At 42.2% G+C, this 19,718-nt stretch overlaps 1 protein-coding gene across 2 annotated transcripts in view; it reads left to right on the top strand.

Annotated features, from left to right (window-relative positions):
* ATP1A3 (ATPase Na+/K+ transporting subunit alpha 3) overlaps window positions 1-19,718 on the top strand; it is a 769,164-nt gene that overhangs the window by 497,801 nt on the left and 251,645 nt on the right. For both annotated transcript variants that reach the window (XM_044080787.1, XM_044080788.1), the window contains exon 5: window positions 5,636-5,749. In XM_044080787.1, the coding sequence (XP_043936722.1) occupies window positions 5,636-5,749 (114 nt within the window). The remainder of the gene's footprint in view (window positions 1-5,635; window positions 5,750-19,718) is intronic.

The raw sequence follows: 19,718 nt of genomic DNA, 5'->3' as shown, positions 1-19,718 counted from the left end.
AGCAGAGACACAGAAGTGATCCCCGGGGTGTATTTCTTATTTCCCATCCACTCATCAAGATTTTTCTTGAAGAGTGCTAATGAAGAACTTTGCTTGACATAGATGGGTAGCCTGTTCCAGAGTATGGGAAGTCTCTGGGACAGGAATCTATCCCTCCAGCATGTCCTGTTTATTGTGGTGACAAGGTTTAGGTCCCTAGAGCATGTAGCTCGGAGGGATTGGGATTTCTTTAGGTGTAGCATGTCCAACAGCTCTGGGTTTGACATAGCTTTATATGTTAGGCAGAGATCACCTTGGAGTAGGCGATATGTTACAGAGTAAAGCTGGAGTTTTTTTGAGGTGGTCAGTGTAGGGCATTTGTTAAAGGCCAGTAATCCTTTTTGTGAGGTACTTCTGTGGCCTTTCTAGCTACTGCAGATGTCTTGTGAGGTGCATTCCAAAAGAGGCATTGTACTCTATAATGTGTCTAATGAGTGTCGAGTAGAGGGGAACAATTACCTCTTTTTTCCTGGATGAGAACCCTTTTATGATGTGGTGTGCCACGTAGAAGGACTTCCTGACTACTGTGGCGATGTGACTATCAAAGGAGAGACTACTGTCAACCTGGGTCCCAAGGTCTCTTATCACGCATTTGGTGTTAAGTAGATTGCTGCCTATGTGGTAGTTCATGAGTACAGAGTTTTTACCAAAGGGGATGACACTGCACTTTTTGGCATTGAGCTTGAGGCCATGGCTCTGACACCAGGCATCTGTCTCAATGAGGCCCTTCTGTAGGATGTCCACATCATTTGGGGACTTGATTATGGCTCCTAGTTTGCAGTCATCTGCAAACTTCATTAGCCAGAGGCCTTCTGTGTTAGCCTGTACTTCAGAGAAGTAGATACCAAACAGGAGAGGTCCCAGGACGGAACCCTGTGGTACTCCACTTGTCACAGCTTTGAGGTCAGATTTGGAGTTTGCAACTTTTACAGTGTGGGTTCTGTCAGTGAGCCAGTTGGCAACCCATCTTGTGACATAGGGATTTATACCTAGTTTAGTGAGTTTAGCTATAATTCCAGAATGGGGGATGGTGTCTAAAGCCTTGGCGAGTTCAAGATAGGCTGTGTGAACCACCTTACCCTCATCTACGGCTTTTGTGACTGCCTCAAAGAAGTTGATCAGGTTCAGGAGGCATGATCTGCCTTTCACAAACCCAAACTGGGTGGGATCCAGAGTTTGGAGGTTACCAATGTCTTTGTTCATGAGTTCCATGATGATATGTTCCATGGCCTTGCAGACCAGGCTCATCAGGCTAATAGATCGATAGTTCCCGGGATCAGTGGTGGCTCCCCCTTTGTGGAGTGGTATAACTGTTGCTGTGCGCCATTCAGTGGGAACAAAGCCTGATGCGAGGCTATTATTAAACATGGTGCTTAAGTGGGGAACCAGTTCGTTCTGAAGTTCATGTAAAATGCAGCCTGGGATGCTGTCCGGTCCCATGGATGCTGTGTTTTTGGCTTTAGAAAGTGCAGCTTTTACCTAAGTAGTTGTGATTACAGGGACTTTGCATTCTTCCTGTATAGATATGGGCCCTTTAGGGGGTGAGGGGGGTAAAGTTAGCACTGAACCTATCTGCCAGGATGTTGGCAATATCAGTTGGTTCTGTAATTTTCATGCCTTTGTGCTGTAGCACAGAGCAGATCTGGGCATTGCCATCGAGATTCTTGACATAGCTATAGAATGCTTTGTGGTTGTCCTTGGAATTAGTGGTGATTTTGTTTTCGTAGCTAGCTTTGGAGGATCTTATAAGGGATCTCAGCTTCTTACTGAGGCTGACCAGGGAGCTCCTCCACTCATGGGATTTTACTCTCTTTTGCAACAGTTTCTTTCTTCTGTTGTGCAGTTTGTTTATGGCAGGGGACCACCAGATTGGCTTCCTTTTTTTGGAGGATAGCGTCTTGGTTCTGTTTGGGATAGCACGATCCATGCACTCGTTTAAGTGCTTATAGAGTACATTTGTGTAGGATTCAGCAGTTGTAACTGTATTGTCCATCCGCATGGGTGTCATGAAGTTCACCACTTCTGTCTTAAGAAGCATGAAGTGGGCTTTGAAGAAATGTTTTACTGTGGTTTCCTTAATGGGGGGTGGGGGCGGGATGTGGATATCAAGGGTGATTAGCTTATGGTCGGATCGGACCAACAAGGAGTTGACTTCAGGTGTGGAACACCGGTCACTCATGTTGGTAATGACTAGGTCTAAGATATTGTTGCCCCTGGTGGGGGTGTGGATAAGTTGATCTAGGGCATTGGAGTTTATGAATTCCAGAAAGCATTGAGCTAAGGAGTTGGTACACAAGTAGTTTTCCAGTTAATGGTGGGGTAGTTGAAGTCACCCATTATTAGGGTGTTTGGTTGAACCCTAATATTTTCCAGTACATCAAGAAAAGAGAAGTGGGAATCCTGGGGCATGGTGGGGGATCTGTAGCAAGCTACAATTTGGATTGCAGTTTTGCCCAGAGTTAGTTGCACTTGGATAACCCCGGATGCATTATGCTGAGCAACTAGCCTGGAGGTGTGGATATCCTTAATGAATATGGACAGACCTCCGCCTTTGGTATTTCAGTCCAGGTTACATGGCCAAAAAATGTGGTATGAGTTATAGCCTGGTAGTGCAGGGGTGTTCTCTGGAGCCTTGAACCAGGTATCAGTCACTGCACAGATATCGATGTTCTCCATTTTAAGGAGTGCCTCGAGTGAGTGCATTTTGAGATTTAGACTTCTAGCATTGAGTAGCATTACCCTCAATTTTTGCTTCCCTGTTCCTGTTATGGTGGTGAATTTGTTATTTGAACCCTGCCTAAAAAAGCACTATAGGGGCAGCAAGAGCCTTAGCCAGTATCCGGAATCCCAGGGGTGACAGGTGTAGGCCATCTCTGGCAAAGCATCATGGTCTGTCGACCATGTCATCCCAAGCAGACAGATACTGGATCCCCTTAGAATGACTCCAGAAGCTTAGCCAATTGTTGAAGTCAATCATTTTGTCCTTGTACTGCGGTATCATTCTGGGCAATGGCAGAATGCTACTCAGGGCTAAGGTCATACCTGCCTGGGCTACAAGATCAGAAAGCTCTTCCATGTATCTTTTCATGTAGTCCAGGGAGGTACGTCTCAGGTCATTCACACCAACATGGACAATGACAGAGTCATATTTGTACTTGTAGTGGAGTGACCTGAGTGCGTGGGTTATGTGGCGGATCCTGGCACCTGACAGGCAGCTGACAGTAACCTTCTCCTTGTTTAGCCTGGTGAGTGGGACATCAGTGTGTCTGACTATAGAGTCACCTATGACTAGTGTCTTGGGTACGTTGTTTTTGCCTTATTGGCTGTGGTTGAGTGGCACACTGAGTCTGTGGGCTATGTGTCATTTGGGTTGTGTTGGGGGATGGAGGTTGCATGCTTTCTTGCTTTGGAGGTCTCTTTTGCTTAGGCAGATTATTATTGAGAGCCTCTGCAAATATTTTTGTGTTACTATGTGTGGATTTTGGTGGTGTAGATTTAGTGAGACTATGTGATGAATGTGGTATGGTGCAAATGTTTACCTTCTCCTCATGACTGTCAAGTTCATTCTTGGTTGGAGAGAGCTTTTCCTCCAGTTTGGCTAGATAAGTGCATCCCTCACAGGTCGTAGTGTTTGGTGGTAGGAGGAGAGGGTTGTCTGTGTACATGAGGCAATTTCTACATTGCCTCAAGATGCCCAGATTCATCAGATAGACAGGAGAGAACACTGGGAGCTGACCCTTGGATATGCCTGAATAAAAAAACTGTTTTCCTCTAGATAAGTGAGGAAAGTGAGTACAAGAGCTGTTTTTCTCTAAGCCAGTGAGAAAAGCAAGTACAAAAATTGTTTTCCTTTAGGTAATGAGGAAGATTGAGTGCTATATTAATTAGTAGCTTATTTAGTGCTTACAAGTTCTGAACAAGTGCTGAGCATGAATAAGCAAATTTAAGTGCTAAAACTGAGAATCTGTATCTGCACTAGACGAGTTACAGGACAGAAACAAGTGCAAATGCAAGCTTTCAATTCAGAAAGTTGAGAGAGATGGAAGATTGCCCAAATGGCCAATAACTACAATTTCTGGGCCAGAGCCACTCCTTATGTGGTAGACAGGTTACCTAGTACTTACCACTCCCACTGATAGGCTAGAAGGCTTTCCTCCAACACAGAAAGGCTTGGGGGGGGGGGGCTCAGAAGCTTACATACAGTCCTGGATACAGCAAATCTGTATCTGGAACACTAGTTACAGGAAAGGTAGGAAACAGGCTTACAGTTTTTTTTTTTTTTTTTTTTTTTTTTACAGAAAAGTAGCAAAAACAGAAGTAAAAACAATTCACATTTAGTGCAAGCTAGCACACTTGAGTATGTAGCAATATTAGACCAAACACAGTTTAAAAATGCAATTAAATTAAAAAGGACTAAAAGCAAGTGCAGAAATAGTTTATTAGGTAGAATGTGGTAAAGAGATGGGACTGGGGGAGTGTCCCAGATCAAATCTACAGTGGGGCAGGCAACTGCAAAAGCCACCAAATTTAAACTGCAAACCAAAAATAGGGAGGGGGGTAGAATAAAGCAACAACTAACAGTACAAACTTTAAAAACCAAAAAAATATACTCAGCTATGTATATTTGCAGATCAGTCTCTCAGAAAAGTGAGACAACAGTTTCAACAGAGATCTAAGCAACAATTAACAAACTCTATAATCAAAAAAATTATACTCAGCCCTGTATATTTGCAGATAGTCTGTAAGGCAGTCTCTCCGAACACAGGTTCCAGCAATTTAAATGCAGGCTGTTCCTAGCAGGCCAAATTAAGTGATCCTTGAGTTAGATAACACACAAGCTGTAAAAAACAGTAATACCAACTGAAGATACGGCAGAAAATGGGGGGGGGGCAGTTTCAACAGAGATCTATGCAACAACTAACAGTACAAACTTTAAAACCAAAAAATATACTCAGCTCTGTATATTTGCAGATCAGTCTCTCAGAACAGTGAGACAACAGTTTCAACATAGATAAGCAACAATTAACAAACTCTATAATCAAAAAAATATACTCAGCTCTGTATATTTGCAGATAGTCTGTAAGGCAGTCTCTCAGAAATGAGGTTCCAGCAATTTGTTAGACAATAACTTGAAACAATGCTAAGAGTGCAGAAATCTTAACAATACTGGGGTATCATCTTATTTTAATGCAAATGTCAAAAAACAATACTGGTTCCATCCGGGTCTACATAATGTGTTATGAGAAGTCAGTTTTCTTAATGCTTGGGAAGTTTGTCTGAAGTATGAAACAATATTTTACAAACTGGACATGAGGCACATCTCACTGTTGTATTTGTTGATGTTTACATGCATTATAGAACTAACTGTATTTGCTTTGGTTGCTTTTATTTGTAATGTATTTCAGGCCATGTTTTTTTCATTATTCGTCTGTCTTTTTTTATTTGCAGTGAAATGTTTTTAACACTTTGTGCTAGACAGAATTATACCAGCTATGATCATAGCAGCAGTGTTGTTTTCCTGTACACTGTGCATTATATATTCAAGTATGCAAGAATATAATGTAATGTATTCCTAACTTTTTTCTCTCTTTGGCAGTTATACCTGGGTATTGTTTTGGCCGCTGTTGTCATCATCACTGGCTGTTTCTCCTACTACCAGGAAGCCAAGAGCTCCAAGATCATGGAGTCCTTCAAAAACATGGTGCCTCAGGTAAGATGGGTCAGAGGTCATAAGCTTCATGCAGTGTGAACAGCTGTAGTTCTTGTGTCTGGTTCCTGTGCATGTGACAGACACCTTCCACTGAGCGTGCTTAGTTGTCTGCATGATCTTTAACCTTATGACTCCAACCATCCAGACTCATTGAGCTCCACCCCATTTTTGTTGTCATTTGCCTAATAAACAATACACCTCAATAAAACATCTTTAAACTTTCAGATGTTTCTTATAAAACTGTCTAGCCTCAACAAAACAAATGTCTTTACCTATTTCCAAGGCATTGTGAAATTGTCCAGTCATGTTTCCAAAACCCCATTTTTTTATAGTTCTCTCAATATACATGATCATTTTCTATGGCAAATACTACCATGTCCAGTCTGCATAACAAAAGCTCATTTGTTTTATTATCCCACAAGCGGTGAGTCATTGTTTCGAAAATATCGTCAAACTTAATGTGCCCTTTTGACTTTCTGTATGTTTTCCTAAATATATTACTGTTAAATTCAAACTGAATTGTTCCCAAATGCAGTGCACACTCTGTTTCTGCTGTAGTTTTCCTTTCTAAGTAAATGGTCTCTGTTTCCCTCGCTTTAAACTACTAGTTTTGCAAATGTCTAATACAAGTCTCACACCTTTTCCTTTCTTTCCATTAACTTTCTACAAATTAATATTAACGTTTCATTACCGTACTAAATCCATATTCACTGTAGTGAAGCTTTAAATTTCCTTCAACTATTTGTCCTTTTTTGAAGAACCATAGGTATATACATAAAAATTAAGCTTAATATCAAATCACTTTTTATGTCAGCTAAAACAGAGCACTACATGGTCTAATAGCAGCTATATCCAAAATGGGACAGTATTATTCGAAAACAATACAGCAATCCTTGTGCATTCTTCTAATTGAAAATACCATCTTATCTTTTTACCCCATCTGGATTCAAATATTTTCCTATTTTTTTATGATCTATATATGTGATATAAACCAAACAAATAAATTCACATATAAAATCAAGACACAATTTCAGTACAACTAGACTTTAATATAATCTTAATACTATTTTTGTTTAAAAAATAAGCCTAATGTTATCCATGCTTTGAACCTCTTTCTTATATGCATGCTCTTTATAACTGTTCCAACATTCCCTAACTCCCTCTCTGTGTTAGACTTTAAAACATGAAAAAACTATTGCCTGTTGTTCAAAGCAACATCCTTTTCATGGGCATACTTCTGTACTAGTTATGACAACATCTGTTTGAGTAGAAACCAAAAGCATTTAATTGTCTCTACCTCTGTACATTGAACTCTTTTTTCGGCTTCCTGCAAGACATCATAATGGAACCAAAAATATTAATCAGTTTCACATTGTTTCTGTTTTCCTTTTATAGTTTATATTAGACTGCTTTTCTCCCTATACTGTTCACACCTGCATTTGCTTCATTCATTAATTAAATGTTCCATATCACCAGAAAAGTAAGATTTAGGTTAGATCATGTATTTCAGCATATGTTTAAAACTATGCAAAAATATTAATTAACTTAAATGACAGAATTTAAACTATTTTCTAAGCTTGTACAAGCTTCTCAGCCCTGGCTCAAATACCTCTAGGGTATATTGTTTTCTGTACTTTGCATACTTTGTCACACTTTCCTTCAAGAAAACTTTATAAATCCAGCATTTCAAAAATGCATGTTTAGAATTAAATCCGTGTCTTCTTTCATGACTGAAAACACAAACTGTGTGTAATAGTCTGTCCGATGTTTTTCTTATCTTTTCCAGACACGAAACAGATTGTGCATTTAACTGAAATATTTCAAAAGGTTTATTTTAGGATCTTTGCCAAAGCTATATAATAAACCTTATTTGCTACACAGAAAAACTTGAGGGTTAAATCAATTTGACCCAAACAATGTATTTGCTTAAAGCAGTAGGACTAGTTTTGGACAGAATTTTTTCCAGTGGTCTTTTTTTGCTACAAAAGCTGGCGTATTTTAAATATTCTGGGCAGCAGTAACCACAACAGCTGCAAAAGACCTTCTTGGCTAAGTTTCCTTCCTGCTTCCTGTCAAATTTGCATCCTCTGACCTTTTACAGTGTTGCATCATGAATCTCATTCTTTTGAGGTATTTCCAGGCATCAGAGAGGGGGAATTGGTATGCTTTTACAACAGTTTTAGACAGGTAACTCATTAATGGGTAATGTCAGTTTTCTGATTCTATTCCAAAGCATTTCTCAGACTCTTTGTTACTGTTTTCTATTAACTTTTCCAAAATATCTTCAGACAAACCACCTTATGACAACATAGTCATCTCAACTCCGTTTTCCCATACCTTTATCTAGTAACACCTTGTAGCTCCAGCAATTGCACAGTATTTTCTCCTTCTCTCTTCATGATACCAGCCATTCTACACAGAAATCGACTACTATGGGAATTATTCTGATATCCTAACCATGATGTCCACCAGTTAGTACAGATACCACTGGGGGTCTCCCCCGAAAGCAGGCCATGCCTAGTGGGACTAACCAAGTTAATAAAAAAATATATATTAGATAACCAGGCAGGCAAAAGCAGATAGACATGCAGATAAGCAGAGGAAGGCAGATTGATCATCATCGTCATCAACATGCTTTTTCCCATTTTTCTACATGCGGTCAGGATTTCATGTCAACTGTCATCATCTCTCCCTATTCAATGGCACTGCCTTGCATCACTGGTCTTCTCTCTCACAATCCATCTACCTCTGTGCTGGACACCCTGGTTTCCTCTTGCAGTCTTTCTGCCTGTCCCAAATCATCTTCGCCAGATTGTCTTCTGCTTTTCTACACATGTGCCCAAACCACTGTAATATGTTCTCTTTGACCTTTTCTGTAATTGGAGCTACTTTGGCTTCTGCTCTTATGACCTTATATATTTGTCTGTCCCACAGTGTGCATCCTACCACTCATCTCAGGCATTTCATCTCCATCATCTCTAGCTTCTTCAACTGTTCTGCCTTTACTACCCAGGTTTCTGTACCATACAGTAGTACTGGTAGCACCACTGTCTTGTACATCTTACTTTTCAGCTTCTTTGGCATTCTTCAGTCATAGACTACACCTGACACTCTATGCCAGTTGGCTGCAGCTCCTCTGATTCTAGCTTTGACTGCCTCATTCAGACTTCTGTTGTCTTCAACCACCCCTCCCAGATATTTGAAGATGTTAACCTTTCCACTATATTCCCTTCTGTCTCAAATCTCAGCTTCTTCTGATTTCCCCATTTGCTGCTATTACAACTGTCCTATCTGTACTCAGTTTCAACCCATGTGACTTCAGTTTTGCATTCCATTCCCCTTTCCTTTGCTGAAGTTCTTGCTCAGTCTGCCTTTAATGCCACATCATCTGCATACAGCAACTTTGTTGATCACTGCCCTCCATCCTGTTTACTAATGTAGTCCATCACAAGTATGAACACCAGTGGGCTCAGAGCTGAACCCCTGATGCAGACCCACTCCAACTGGGAACCCGTCTGTGAGACCAAACAGTATTCGTACTAGTCATTGGGTCCTTAATTCTACCAATTTTTCGGGACTTCAAACCACCACAGGATTGCCCAAATCAGCTTTCTTGGGATCTTCTCGTATGCTTTCTCCAAGTCTAGGAATGCCCAGTTGGACTCTCTCCTCATCTCTAGCTTCTTCTCAACTATCTGTCTCACTGCAAACATCAGGTCAGTTGTGCTGCATTCTGAACTGAATCCAAACTGCTCATCTCCCAGTTTACTTTCTACAACTTTGCATATTCTTTTATCAATCACCCTTTCCGGAATGCAGTGTGACAGGAGTTTGATGCCTCTGTATTGCCCACAGTTGTGGATGTCCCCTTTGTTCTTGTACACTGGCATGAGCATGCTTATTCTTTAGTCATATGGGATACGCCTTTCTCTCCACACTGCTATTAGTACCCTCAGGAGCCATTTCTCCCTATCTCACCCAGCATCTTTACCATATCTGCTGTGACCTCATCTGAGCCTGCTGCTTTCTGTGACTTCATTGTCCTTAGTGTTGTTCTTAATTCTTCCATGGTGGGCTCCTTCTCTGTTATTGTAGGCTGTATCTAGAGCAGTACAGCTTCTGTGGGGTTTTCTTCATTCAGAAGCTGCTGGAAGTATGCCTTCCATCTCCCTTTGATGTCCTGTGGACTGGTGAGCAGGTTGTTGCTGGCATCCCTTATGAAGGGTGTCTCACTATCTTCTTCACCTTTCTGTCTTTGTCTTGCAACCTGGTATAGTTACTTTACGCCATCTTCTGACTCACTTTCCAGAAGCTGGTAGAGTGCCCCTGATGCCTTGTTCTTTGCTGTTGCAACTCCTTTCTTAGCCTCTTTCTTGGACAACTGGTATTTCTTCCTAGCCTGGTCTGTCTATTCTGTCTCCTCCTTTTTCCTGAACTCTCTTTCTTTCTTTTGATGACTTCCTGAACTTCTTCATTCCACTACCAGTTTTCCTTATTGTACCTTGTTTTCATACCTGGCTTAGCAGCATGTCCATTCTGTAGTCCTTACATATGCTGTTTTGAAGCACTGACATTCTTCTTCAGCTCCACATATTTCCTCTGCTTCTTGAGGTGCTAGATCCCTGAGTAATTCCTTGAAATGTTGTGCGTTCTCTCCAGTCAACTTCCAGGGCTTCAGCCTGGTATCTGTTCAACTTAGAGCCTTCTCTGACCACTACTTGCAGTTGACTGTGGCAACTGATGGTTTATTCTGTTGGCTGACTGTTTCACTGTGATAAATTTGCAATTGCTGATTCCCCCCAGTTACCTTTCCTTACTAGGAGGAAGTCTACTTGAGTTGCATGCTCACCACTCATGTATGTGATCTTGTGACTGTCCCTCTTTCTAAATAATGAGTTAGCTATTATTAAGCCATTTTCCAGAGATCTTGAATGGCCTGTCCTTGTTTATTCCTGATGTTCATCGTGTTTCACTGTTGCAGTCATTACTCTTGGGTTATCCTGCTGACAGGCTATCCACAGTCGGCCTGAATTCCAAAGTCCTGGTCCGGCATCGGTTGCTGTTGCCTCTTCCCTGATGTCAGTGCACCAGGGGTATAAAATATGCAGCCAACCCCATTTTCTCCAGTCTTTCTTACCGCGCGGTGCCCGAAGCAAAAGCAGTTCACAAGTGCCGGTCGGCCAACTCCTGAGATTTTCAAATCCGAATTTCAGAACCAAAGTCTTCATTAAAGCTAAGTACCCCGTTGGGGAAACTTTTTTCTTGCTCCAGACCGATGTCAGAAAAAGTTAGCAATTGTATTTCTTGTGGGAAGCAAATACCTTATAAGGATTTTCACTCCTACTGTATTCCTTGCCTAGGCCCTGACCACAATGTTGCTAGCTGTCGGTTTTGTGCTAGATTTAACTAACGCACTATTAAGCGTCGGTTCGATTTTGCATTTCATTACTTTTGCCGAAGATTTAATTATATAATGCTGTCAGAACAGCCGACGACCGGAGTTTACAAAAAATGCAAGGACAAGGAAAAGGATAGGTCCAGCCCCTGGCGCCCGCTACCTCAGAGCCACAGGCCGCTTCCGACTCCCACGTGGAGCCGACTGGGCCTCTGGATACTCAAGGTATTGGGCAGTCTGAAATCATTCCCTAAGATGGGTCTGGAGCCGCTGAGCAGGCATCGGCTTCTGAGGATGTCTTCAGACCTACACAGTTATATGTTAAACCATCTTCAGCTTCAAAGACAAAGACTAAAGCAGCTCTAAAGACAAAGAAACAAGTACAGCATTCTCCTACTCAAACTACCATGCCTAAAAAATTATGCTTAAAATGGCCGAAGACCTAATTACTTTGATCAGGGGTTCCCATCCCCTTCCTGATAAGAGGCCTAGGCAAGAGACAGAATATGATTCTTCTGATCAGGTTTCTATTTCCTCTGATTGCCCTTTTGAACAGGATTATTCTATTCCTCCCTATGAGGACTCTGATGCTGAAGAATCCATTCCTTCAGCCTCTCCTTCAGAGGATTATTCTTTTGGGGAAACCCTGCATACCATGATGGAGCATTTCCACTGGGAGAGCCAAGATTACTCTGAACCTAAGAAAAGGCTCAGAGACTTTCTGCTACTTCCTCAGCACAGACCCCTTGCTATTCCACCTGTTCTAGACATTGTAGATGATGTATTTTCAGAGTCCGGCCTGTCCCCTGACTCTTTACCCCCTGCACCTGCTAAGCCAGATAGATACTACAGGGTCTAGGATTCTCATAAATTCCTATATAAAAACCCCGCTGCTGACCCAGAAACTATATCTCAGGGTCCCAAAGGGGTCAAAGCTTCCACTGCAAAAAACCCTGTCCCCTCTGATAGGGATTCGAGGGCACTGGACAGATAGGGGAAAAAAGTTTACACTTCTGCTATCTTGGCTGTAAGGGCTTTAAATTGTCAGTTTCATATGCTTAGATATCAGCAATACTTAATGTCACTGCTTAAACAGAAAATGTTGACAAATTCTGAATGTTCAGAGAGCAAGGAAATGCAGGATTTATTGCATGCAGCTGAACAAGTGGGAAAGAATACTTTGCAATGTGGTTATGATTCACTGGAGGCCTCTTGCATGGCCGCTGTTACAGGTTCTGTTATTAAAAGGCATGCTTGGTTAAAGGAACAGAATCTGCCCGATCATGTGAAAGAAAAATTATTAGATGCCCCATTACAGCATGATACTTTGTTTGGTGCTAAAGCAGAAGAGGTGTTGAAAATAATGGAGGATAAAGCCAAATCCATGCAGACAGTTAAGGATTTCTTACAGGTACAGCCACCCAGATATAGCAGGAACTGGCCTTCTAAAAATTGATCCTTTCCAGTGTCAGTCAGACCACAAAGAGGCAGATACAGGTGTCCCAGAGGCAGATCTCAGCCCCAAGGCTCATACAGGCCTAAACAATGGGGTGCTCCTACCTCCAAAAGCGGAGAAGACAAATCACAACCTTACAGGAAACAGTCCCAATGACATCTTCTGCCAGATCCAAGCACTTTTCTTTTAGCAGCCCCCTTAGGGGGAAAACTAGCACTTTTTTCATCAAATTGGCAAATGGTTACCCAAGACAAATGGGTCTTGAACATAGTGTCCCAAGGCTACAGGTTCCGTTTTCACACCCTACCAAGGACAAAAGGTATGCCAGACCTGCCACACAATCAATGGGCAGAGGTACAAAAGCAAATTACAGCCCTCATGGACATGAGGGCCATTCAACAAGTACCACAACAAGAGCAGAGGCAAGGATTTTACTCCAGACTTTTCTTAGTGCCCAGAAAGGACAAAGCTTGGAGACCAATTCTGGACCTGTCTATACTAATCACGTTTTTGGTGGTTCCAAAATTCAAGATGTTGACTCTACATCAGCTACTGCCCATGCTGGGCAAGAAGGCTTGGCTCGTAACTTTGGACCTAAAAGAGGCATACCTGCATGTCCTAATCAGATAATCTTGCAGAAGATACCTCAGATTCATAGCTGGCTCAATGCATTACCAATTCTCTGCACTGCCCTTTGGCTTATCTACTGCACCCAGGGTATTATTTAAGCTTAAATACAACTGCCCAGATGGCTTATCTCATGCCAGACAAACAAAAACAACTGACTTCTTACTTCAAAAAGTTGGCAACAAAGACCCAGTTATCTGCAAGGAAAATCCTGCAGGCCTTGGGTTTCATGGCATCCTGCATTCTACTAATTCCATATGCCAGACTGCATATGAGGAAACTACAATGGTATCTAAAAAGTGTTTGGACTCAGCATTGCCACAGCCTGGAGACAGTAATTACCCTCATTCCTTGCCTGCAACAGGAGTTTTGATGGTGGGCACAGGCATGTCACCACAACAAGGGTCTGCCATTCACTTTACCCCAGCCAAACAGACACTGACAACAGATGCATCAGATTATGCCTGGGGGGGCCATATGGCAGGAAACTGTATTCAGGGCACATGGCCTGCAAGCTAGATGCATCTTCACATCAATCAAAAAGAGATGCTAGCTGTTCAGAATGCCCTGACAGCTTTCAAGGATCTATTTCATCCAGGACAGCTACTGATAAAGACCGACAATACTACAGTCATGTGGTACATAAACAAGCAGGGAGGTACACATTCCTACCCCCTCTGCAGACAAGCAATGACCTTATGGGACACAGCACTGACATATCAATTTCACCTGCAAGCACAATTCCTGCCAGGAAAAACAAATATTCTGGCAGATGAACTAAGCAGAAACCTCATGGATCCCCATGAGTGGAAACTGGATCCACAAGTCTTCAGCATGATGACAAGGAAATGGGGATGCCCAGACATAGATCTATTTGCCTCCCCTCACAGCTGCCAATTACAGAGATTTTACACAAGGATTTATCACAAACAAGCATGGAGAGTGGACGCCTTATCCTTCAGCTGGAAAAATCTAACAGTATATGCCTTTCCTGCACTGCCTCTCCTTCCCAGGGTACTCCTAAAGGTCAGACAAGAGAAGCCAAAAATGATACTGATGGCACCTGACTGGCCACGCCAGCACTGGTACCCAATCCTGAAGAGCTTGTCTCAAGGTCCAGCATGGATATTGCCTCAAACTTCTCACTTGCTGACCCAACAAAACAATCAAATCCTGCACAGCCAACTCAGGACCTTAAATCTGGCAACATGGCGGATAATGTATCCATTCAGAACGCTCCTCTTATAAAAGCTGTTATGGATGTTATCTTGGAGGCCAGGAGGCCCAGTACCAGAAAATCTTATGCAGAAAAATGGAAGTGATTCTGTGCTTGGAACCAGGAACAAGGCTTTGACACGTATGTACCAAATATCCCTCAGATTTTACAATAACTAACTGAGATGCTGGACAAAGGCCTTTCCTTTTCATCAATTAAGATTCATGCCTCTGCCATTTCAGCCCATTACAATACGGAACCACCTATCTTTTCTCATCCTATGATAAGGCAGTACCTCAGAGGGGCCAAAAACATCAGGCCTCCAAGGAGAGCACCAATTCCGGCATGGGACCTCAATTATGTCTTGAAAAAACTCACACTGCCGCCTTTTGAGCCAGCCTCAACAGCTGATATAAAATTCTTATCCTGGAAAACAGCTCTGCTCCTAGCAATAACCTCTGTAAGACGAGTCTCGGAGTTACAAGCACGCATGGCTGTGGAACCTTTTATCGTTTTTCATCCAGACAGGGTTTCTCTGAGAACAAACCCAACATTTATGCCTAAGGTGGTGTCCAGTGTGGTCCTCAACTAAACCATTCACTTGCCTACCTTTTATCCAAACCCACAGAACAAGGGTGAGAAAATTCTGCATTCTTTGGACATACACAGGCAGCTACGCTTCTACTTGGACAGAACTAAAGCTTTCAGAAAGACTGAGCAACTTTTAGTGGCATATGCTGCAGGATCACAAGGAAAGGCTATCTCAAAACAGACTATTTCTAAATGGATAGGCCATTGCATCTGTTTCTGCTATTCTCAGCATGGCAAATCAGTGCCTAAGGGCATTAGGCCTCATTGTACTAGAGCAGCAGCCACTTCAGCAGCCTTCCTCAGAGGAGTACCAACCAAAGGTATGTTAGAGGCTGCAACTTGGAGTTCAGTGCACACTTTTACAAAGCACTACCACTTACCTCTTTACTCTAAATCCAGAGCAGGCTTTGCCACTGCAGTTCTGCAGGGCCTCATAGCCTCTCCTAATCCTATTTAACCCAGCCACCCATCCCAAGCTTTGGGATTCAACCCAAGAGTAATGACTGCAACAGTGAAACATGATGAACATAGTACAGTTGTGTACCTACCATAAATGTAGATGTTTGAGTGTATTCACTGTTGCAGTCCAGGTTACCCTCCCACCGTCCCCCTTTCTTTTGCTGGGGTTTATCTGTACTTCTCTATTCTATACAACCTATGTGGTGTATTTGCTTGTAGATGAAGGAAATGTTTCTTTACTGCATGTATGTTTATTGGCATAATATATTTAGCCTACCCTTTTGGGGCACCTGACATCTGGGGCAAGAAAAACTGAAGAAAATGGCGTCGGTTGCATCTTTTATACCCCTGGGGCACTGACGTCAGGGAAGAGGCGGCAGCAACCAACGCTGGACCAGGACTTTGGAATTCAGGCCAGCTGTGGGTAGCCTGCCAGCAGGATAACCCAAGAGTAATGACTGCAACAGTGAATACACTCTAGCATCTACATTTATGGTAGGTACACAACTGTACTTTGCCTCACCCAGACCTATTCTGTCTGTCCCGATGTGTGCATTCAAATTACCCACTGTCAAGTCATCTACTTCTAGGCTCCATCCTGTCAGTAAATCTACACTGAGTGTAGCAATTCTTAATTCATGTTTGGCAGGTTAATTGGTTTTTACATCTAGCTTTTGCTCAACACAGCAATCCCAGCTAATCCAAGCTGCCGGCCAGTAGCTAATTAACCCACAGCTGTTGAGCTTTATCACAGGCACACACACTGGCCAATAGGGAAACATGCATCCCTCCCACCATTAGCATGGGTCCCTGGTATAGGTTGAAGTAGGCCAGCTCCTCAACCTACTTATCACCAGCAAATACCCATTAGTCAACACAACCGAATCATCTAGAGTTATATTTTACACCATTAAGTAGCTAACCCTGCCACAGCATGCAGTCTGTGATCCATGTTTTCCTGTGAACCACAGCAGATGCCCAAAACAGTTTTCTATACTACTATTCCCCCTATAGGTTACCATGTAGAGTCTGTGCATGTTGCCCACAGCTCCATTCATTGGTGAATTTCAGATGGAAATACTCTGCATGTTTTTCTGAGTTGAGAGGAAGCCCACAGAGGCACAAGGAAAACATGCAAACTCCAAACAGACAATGGCCGGAGGTCAGGATCAATCTTGTACCTTATGCATGGGAGGTGAAGACCTTAACCATTATGCCAACCGGTCTGGTCCTGACCATGTAACTTCTAGTTCTAAATACACAGAATTAAGAAGGAGACTGAGTTATAGAAAAAAAAATGACAGTGAGCAACCACAGTTAAATAAAAATAAGTGTAAATTCAAAGCTACAGAATTGAAATATGTGTGTCATGTTTTAATGTTTCAAGGCTTGAAACAGACACTAAGAAAGAAATAGTAGCATTGTAAATGCTTCCAGTCAAAGAATAATCTTTGTCATGAGATTTCTTTATATTATGAAGTCTTCTTCAATGTTTATTCTGAATATGTCGGATGTAAATTTGCCCTTAAGGAAATTGTTACAGCAATATCTGAAATGTTACTGGAGCGAAGAGCAAAAAATAATTTGAAATGCTTACATAATTAATAAATGATGCACCTATATTGAAATATGTTGATAGGAATGTCAATCATATGACAAGTTGATTTCAGCCAAATTGGAATCAGTGCAGTCATTTTGAGAGATAAACCAGCTGCTCATGGATCCAAAGTCATTGTAGTGTACAAGTAAAAGTACATTTATTTAGACAAATAGTATTACCTATGATGGTATATAGTCATGGAAAGCTCCTTCAATATATTTATGGGTAACTGTTGGTGGAAACAACCCATAAGCCATTACTAATATATTTAAAGGTTGTACAAAGCACCATCTAGACTACCAAGAATGGTGTTGAAACTACAGAAGTATGACTCAGTTGTGAATTCTAAACCATGAACGAGTTGCATATAGCTGACCTGCTTCATTGTTCATATTTGTCATTACAAAAACAAAATTAGCCTAAAGCTGAACTTGAAATTAAATGAAAAATTCCAAAACTGCCTATGACTGAAGAAGAGTTTAACGTACTTCAGTAGTATACTAAGAATGATTTGGTAATGCAGATGCTTTGATAAGTAGCTATGAGAGGATGGCCTAATCAGAAATCTACTGTGTTGCATACACAATTTAATGTTTAAAGCTGATAAATTACTAGTGTTTATTCAGGTAAGGAAAAAAGTATCAGCAAGATTACATAATTCCCATACAAGGAATTGTGAAGAGTAAAGAAAGATCTCGTGATGTGTTGTACTGCCCAGGAATGTCAGTACAAATAAAGCAGAAAGGTTACAGTTTTGCATTAATTACTACATATCACAATAATGTTTCTGTTGAATACACAGTTTCTTATTCAGTACTAAGAAAATGCTGGAGTAAAATAGGAATTTTTTTTGCTTAAGTTTCAAGAGTGTGCATAAATGATCTGTAGTGACTATTATGTGAAGTTCCCATAGGTCATTAAATTAACAAATACTAAAAGCAGAGGCATAATTATTACACTAAAAGCCATATTTTTGAAACAGTGATGTCTGATAACCTTGTGTAGTACACAAGTATGGACTAAATGAACTGTTCACAGCAGTATATGAATTTGAACATGTAACTTCAAGTTCTAATTACCCACAGTTAAATAACCAAATTAAGAAGATTGTCCAGGCTGGTAATGGTGGCCTTGGTCCTGTGGAATAGAAGGATACATTTCTGATTATGACCATGGGGACCTAGGTATGATTATTATCTTGGTGCTGGAAGGAGAGAGGATGGGAGAAAGCAGCCCTCTCAAGTTTGGACATCCTGAAGAAGGCTTTATGACTTGCTGCTCTACTAACCCCCAACACATGTGTTGAAGGATTTTTGGGAACAAGTATTGAGTTGGTATGGCTCACAATACATCTAAGCCAAGGAGACCATTGCAAGGGTGCCTGACATCACAAAGAGGGAGCTCCCTAGGCAGTAACTTTAGTGGATAAAGTGCAGAGGAGTCAAGTGGAGAGGAAAGGATACTCACATGTGAATAAAGACTTACTAGTTCCTAATACTTGCCTACAAGGGGAAACAAATGGGCTGATTATCTCTAATCTCAGTCAGAGAAGAGGTGACCACAGGAATCTTGTTTAGTCTAGGGAATTAATTGGCTGGCTACTGCCCCAGAAGTATAATGAATGAGCTGGCTCCTGCCCCAGAAGAGAAATAAATGGGATGGGTCCTGCCCAAAAAAGTGATGAACAGGCTGGCTGTTGCCCCAGAAGGGGAACAAATGAATGAGATAGCTACTGATCCAGAAGGGAATGAATGGGCTGGCTCTTGCCTCAGAAGGGGAAAGAATGGGCTGACTCCTGCCCTAGAAGAGGAATGAATGGGCTGCCTCATGCCCTAGAAGAGGAATGAATGGGCTGGCTCATGCCCCAAAAGGGGAATGAATGAGCTGGCTCCTGCCACAGAAGGGAAATGAATGGGCTGACTCCTGCCACAAAAGGGGAATGAATGAGCTGGTTCCTGCCCCAGAAGGGGAAGAAATGAATGAGTTGGCTTTTGGCCCAGAAAGGGAAGGAATGGTCTGGCTCCCACCCCAGAAGGGGAATGAATGAGCTGGCTCATGCCTCACAAGGGAAATGAATGGGCTGGCTCCTGCCCCAGAAGGGGAATGAATGGGCTGGCTCCTGTCCCAGAAGGGGAATGAATGGGCTGGCTCCTGACCCAGAAGAGGAATGAATGGGCTGGCTCCTGCCTCAGAAGACAGATGAATGGGCTGGCTCCTGCCCCAGAAGGGGAATGAATGGGATGGCTCCTGCCCCAGAAGAGGAATGAATGGGCTGGCTCCTGCCCCAGAAGACAGATGAATGGGCTGGCTCCTGCCCCAGAAGGGGAATGAATGGGCTGGCTCCTGCCCCAATAGGGGAATGAATGGTTGGCTCCTGCCCCAGAATGGAAATTAATGAACTGGCTTCAGCCCCAGAAGGGGAATGAAATGGGCTGGCTCTTGCCTCCAGAAGGGGAATGAATGAGTTGCTAGGAGCTGGTGAGGGAGGCCTAAATGCAGGAGAGTGAAATAAGAAAAACATCCTGGAGAAATCAGAAAGCAATATAGTGGCTGTTATGCTGACATGCAGTTACCTTTTAGTGAAGTGTAGAGATCTTTTATCAGTTTAGTTTCTGATGGATCATA

Source organism: Protopterus annectens, chromosome 8.part0, assembly GCF_019279795.1.
Source record: "Protopterus annectens isolate FY-2018-M chromosome 8.part0, PAN1.0, whole genome shotgun sequence".
Lineage (NCBI taxonomy): Eukaryota > Metazoa > Chordata > Ceratodontiformes > Protopteridae > Protopterus > Protopterus annectens.
The sequence above is the reverse complement of the archived record's forward strand: the minus strand, read 5'-3'. Positions and strand labels throughout refer to the sequence as shown.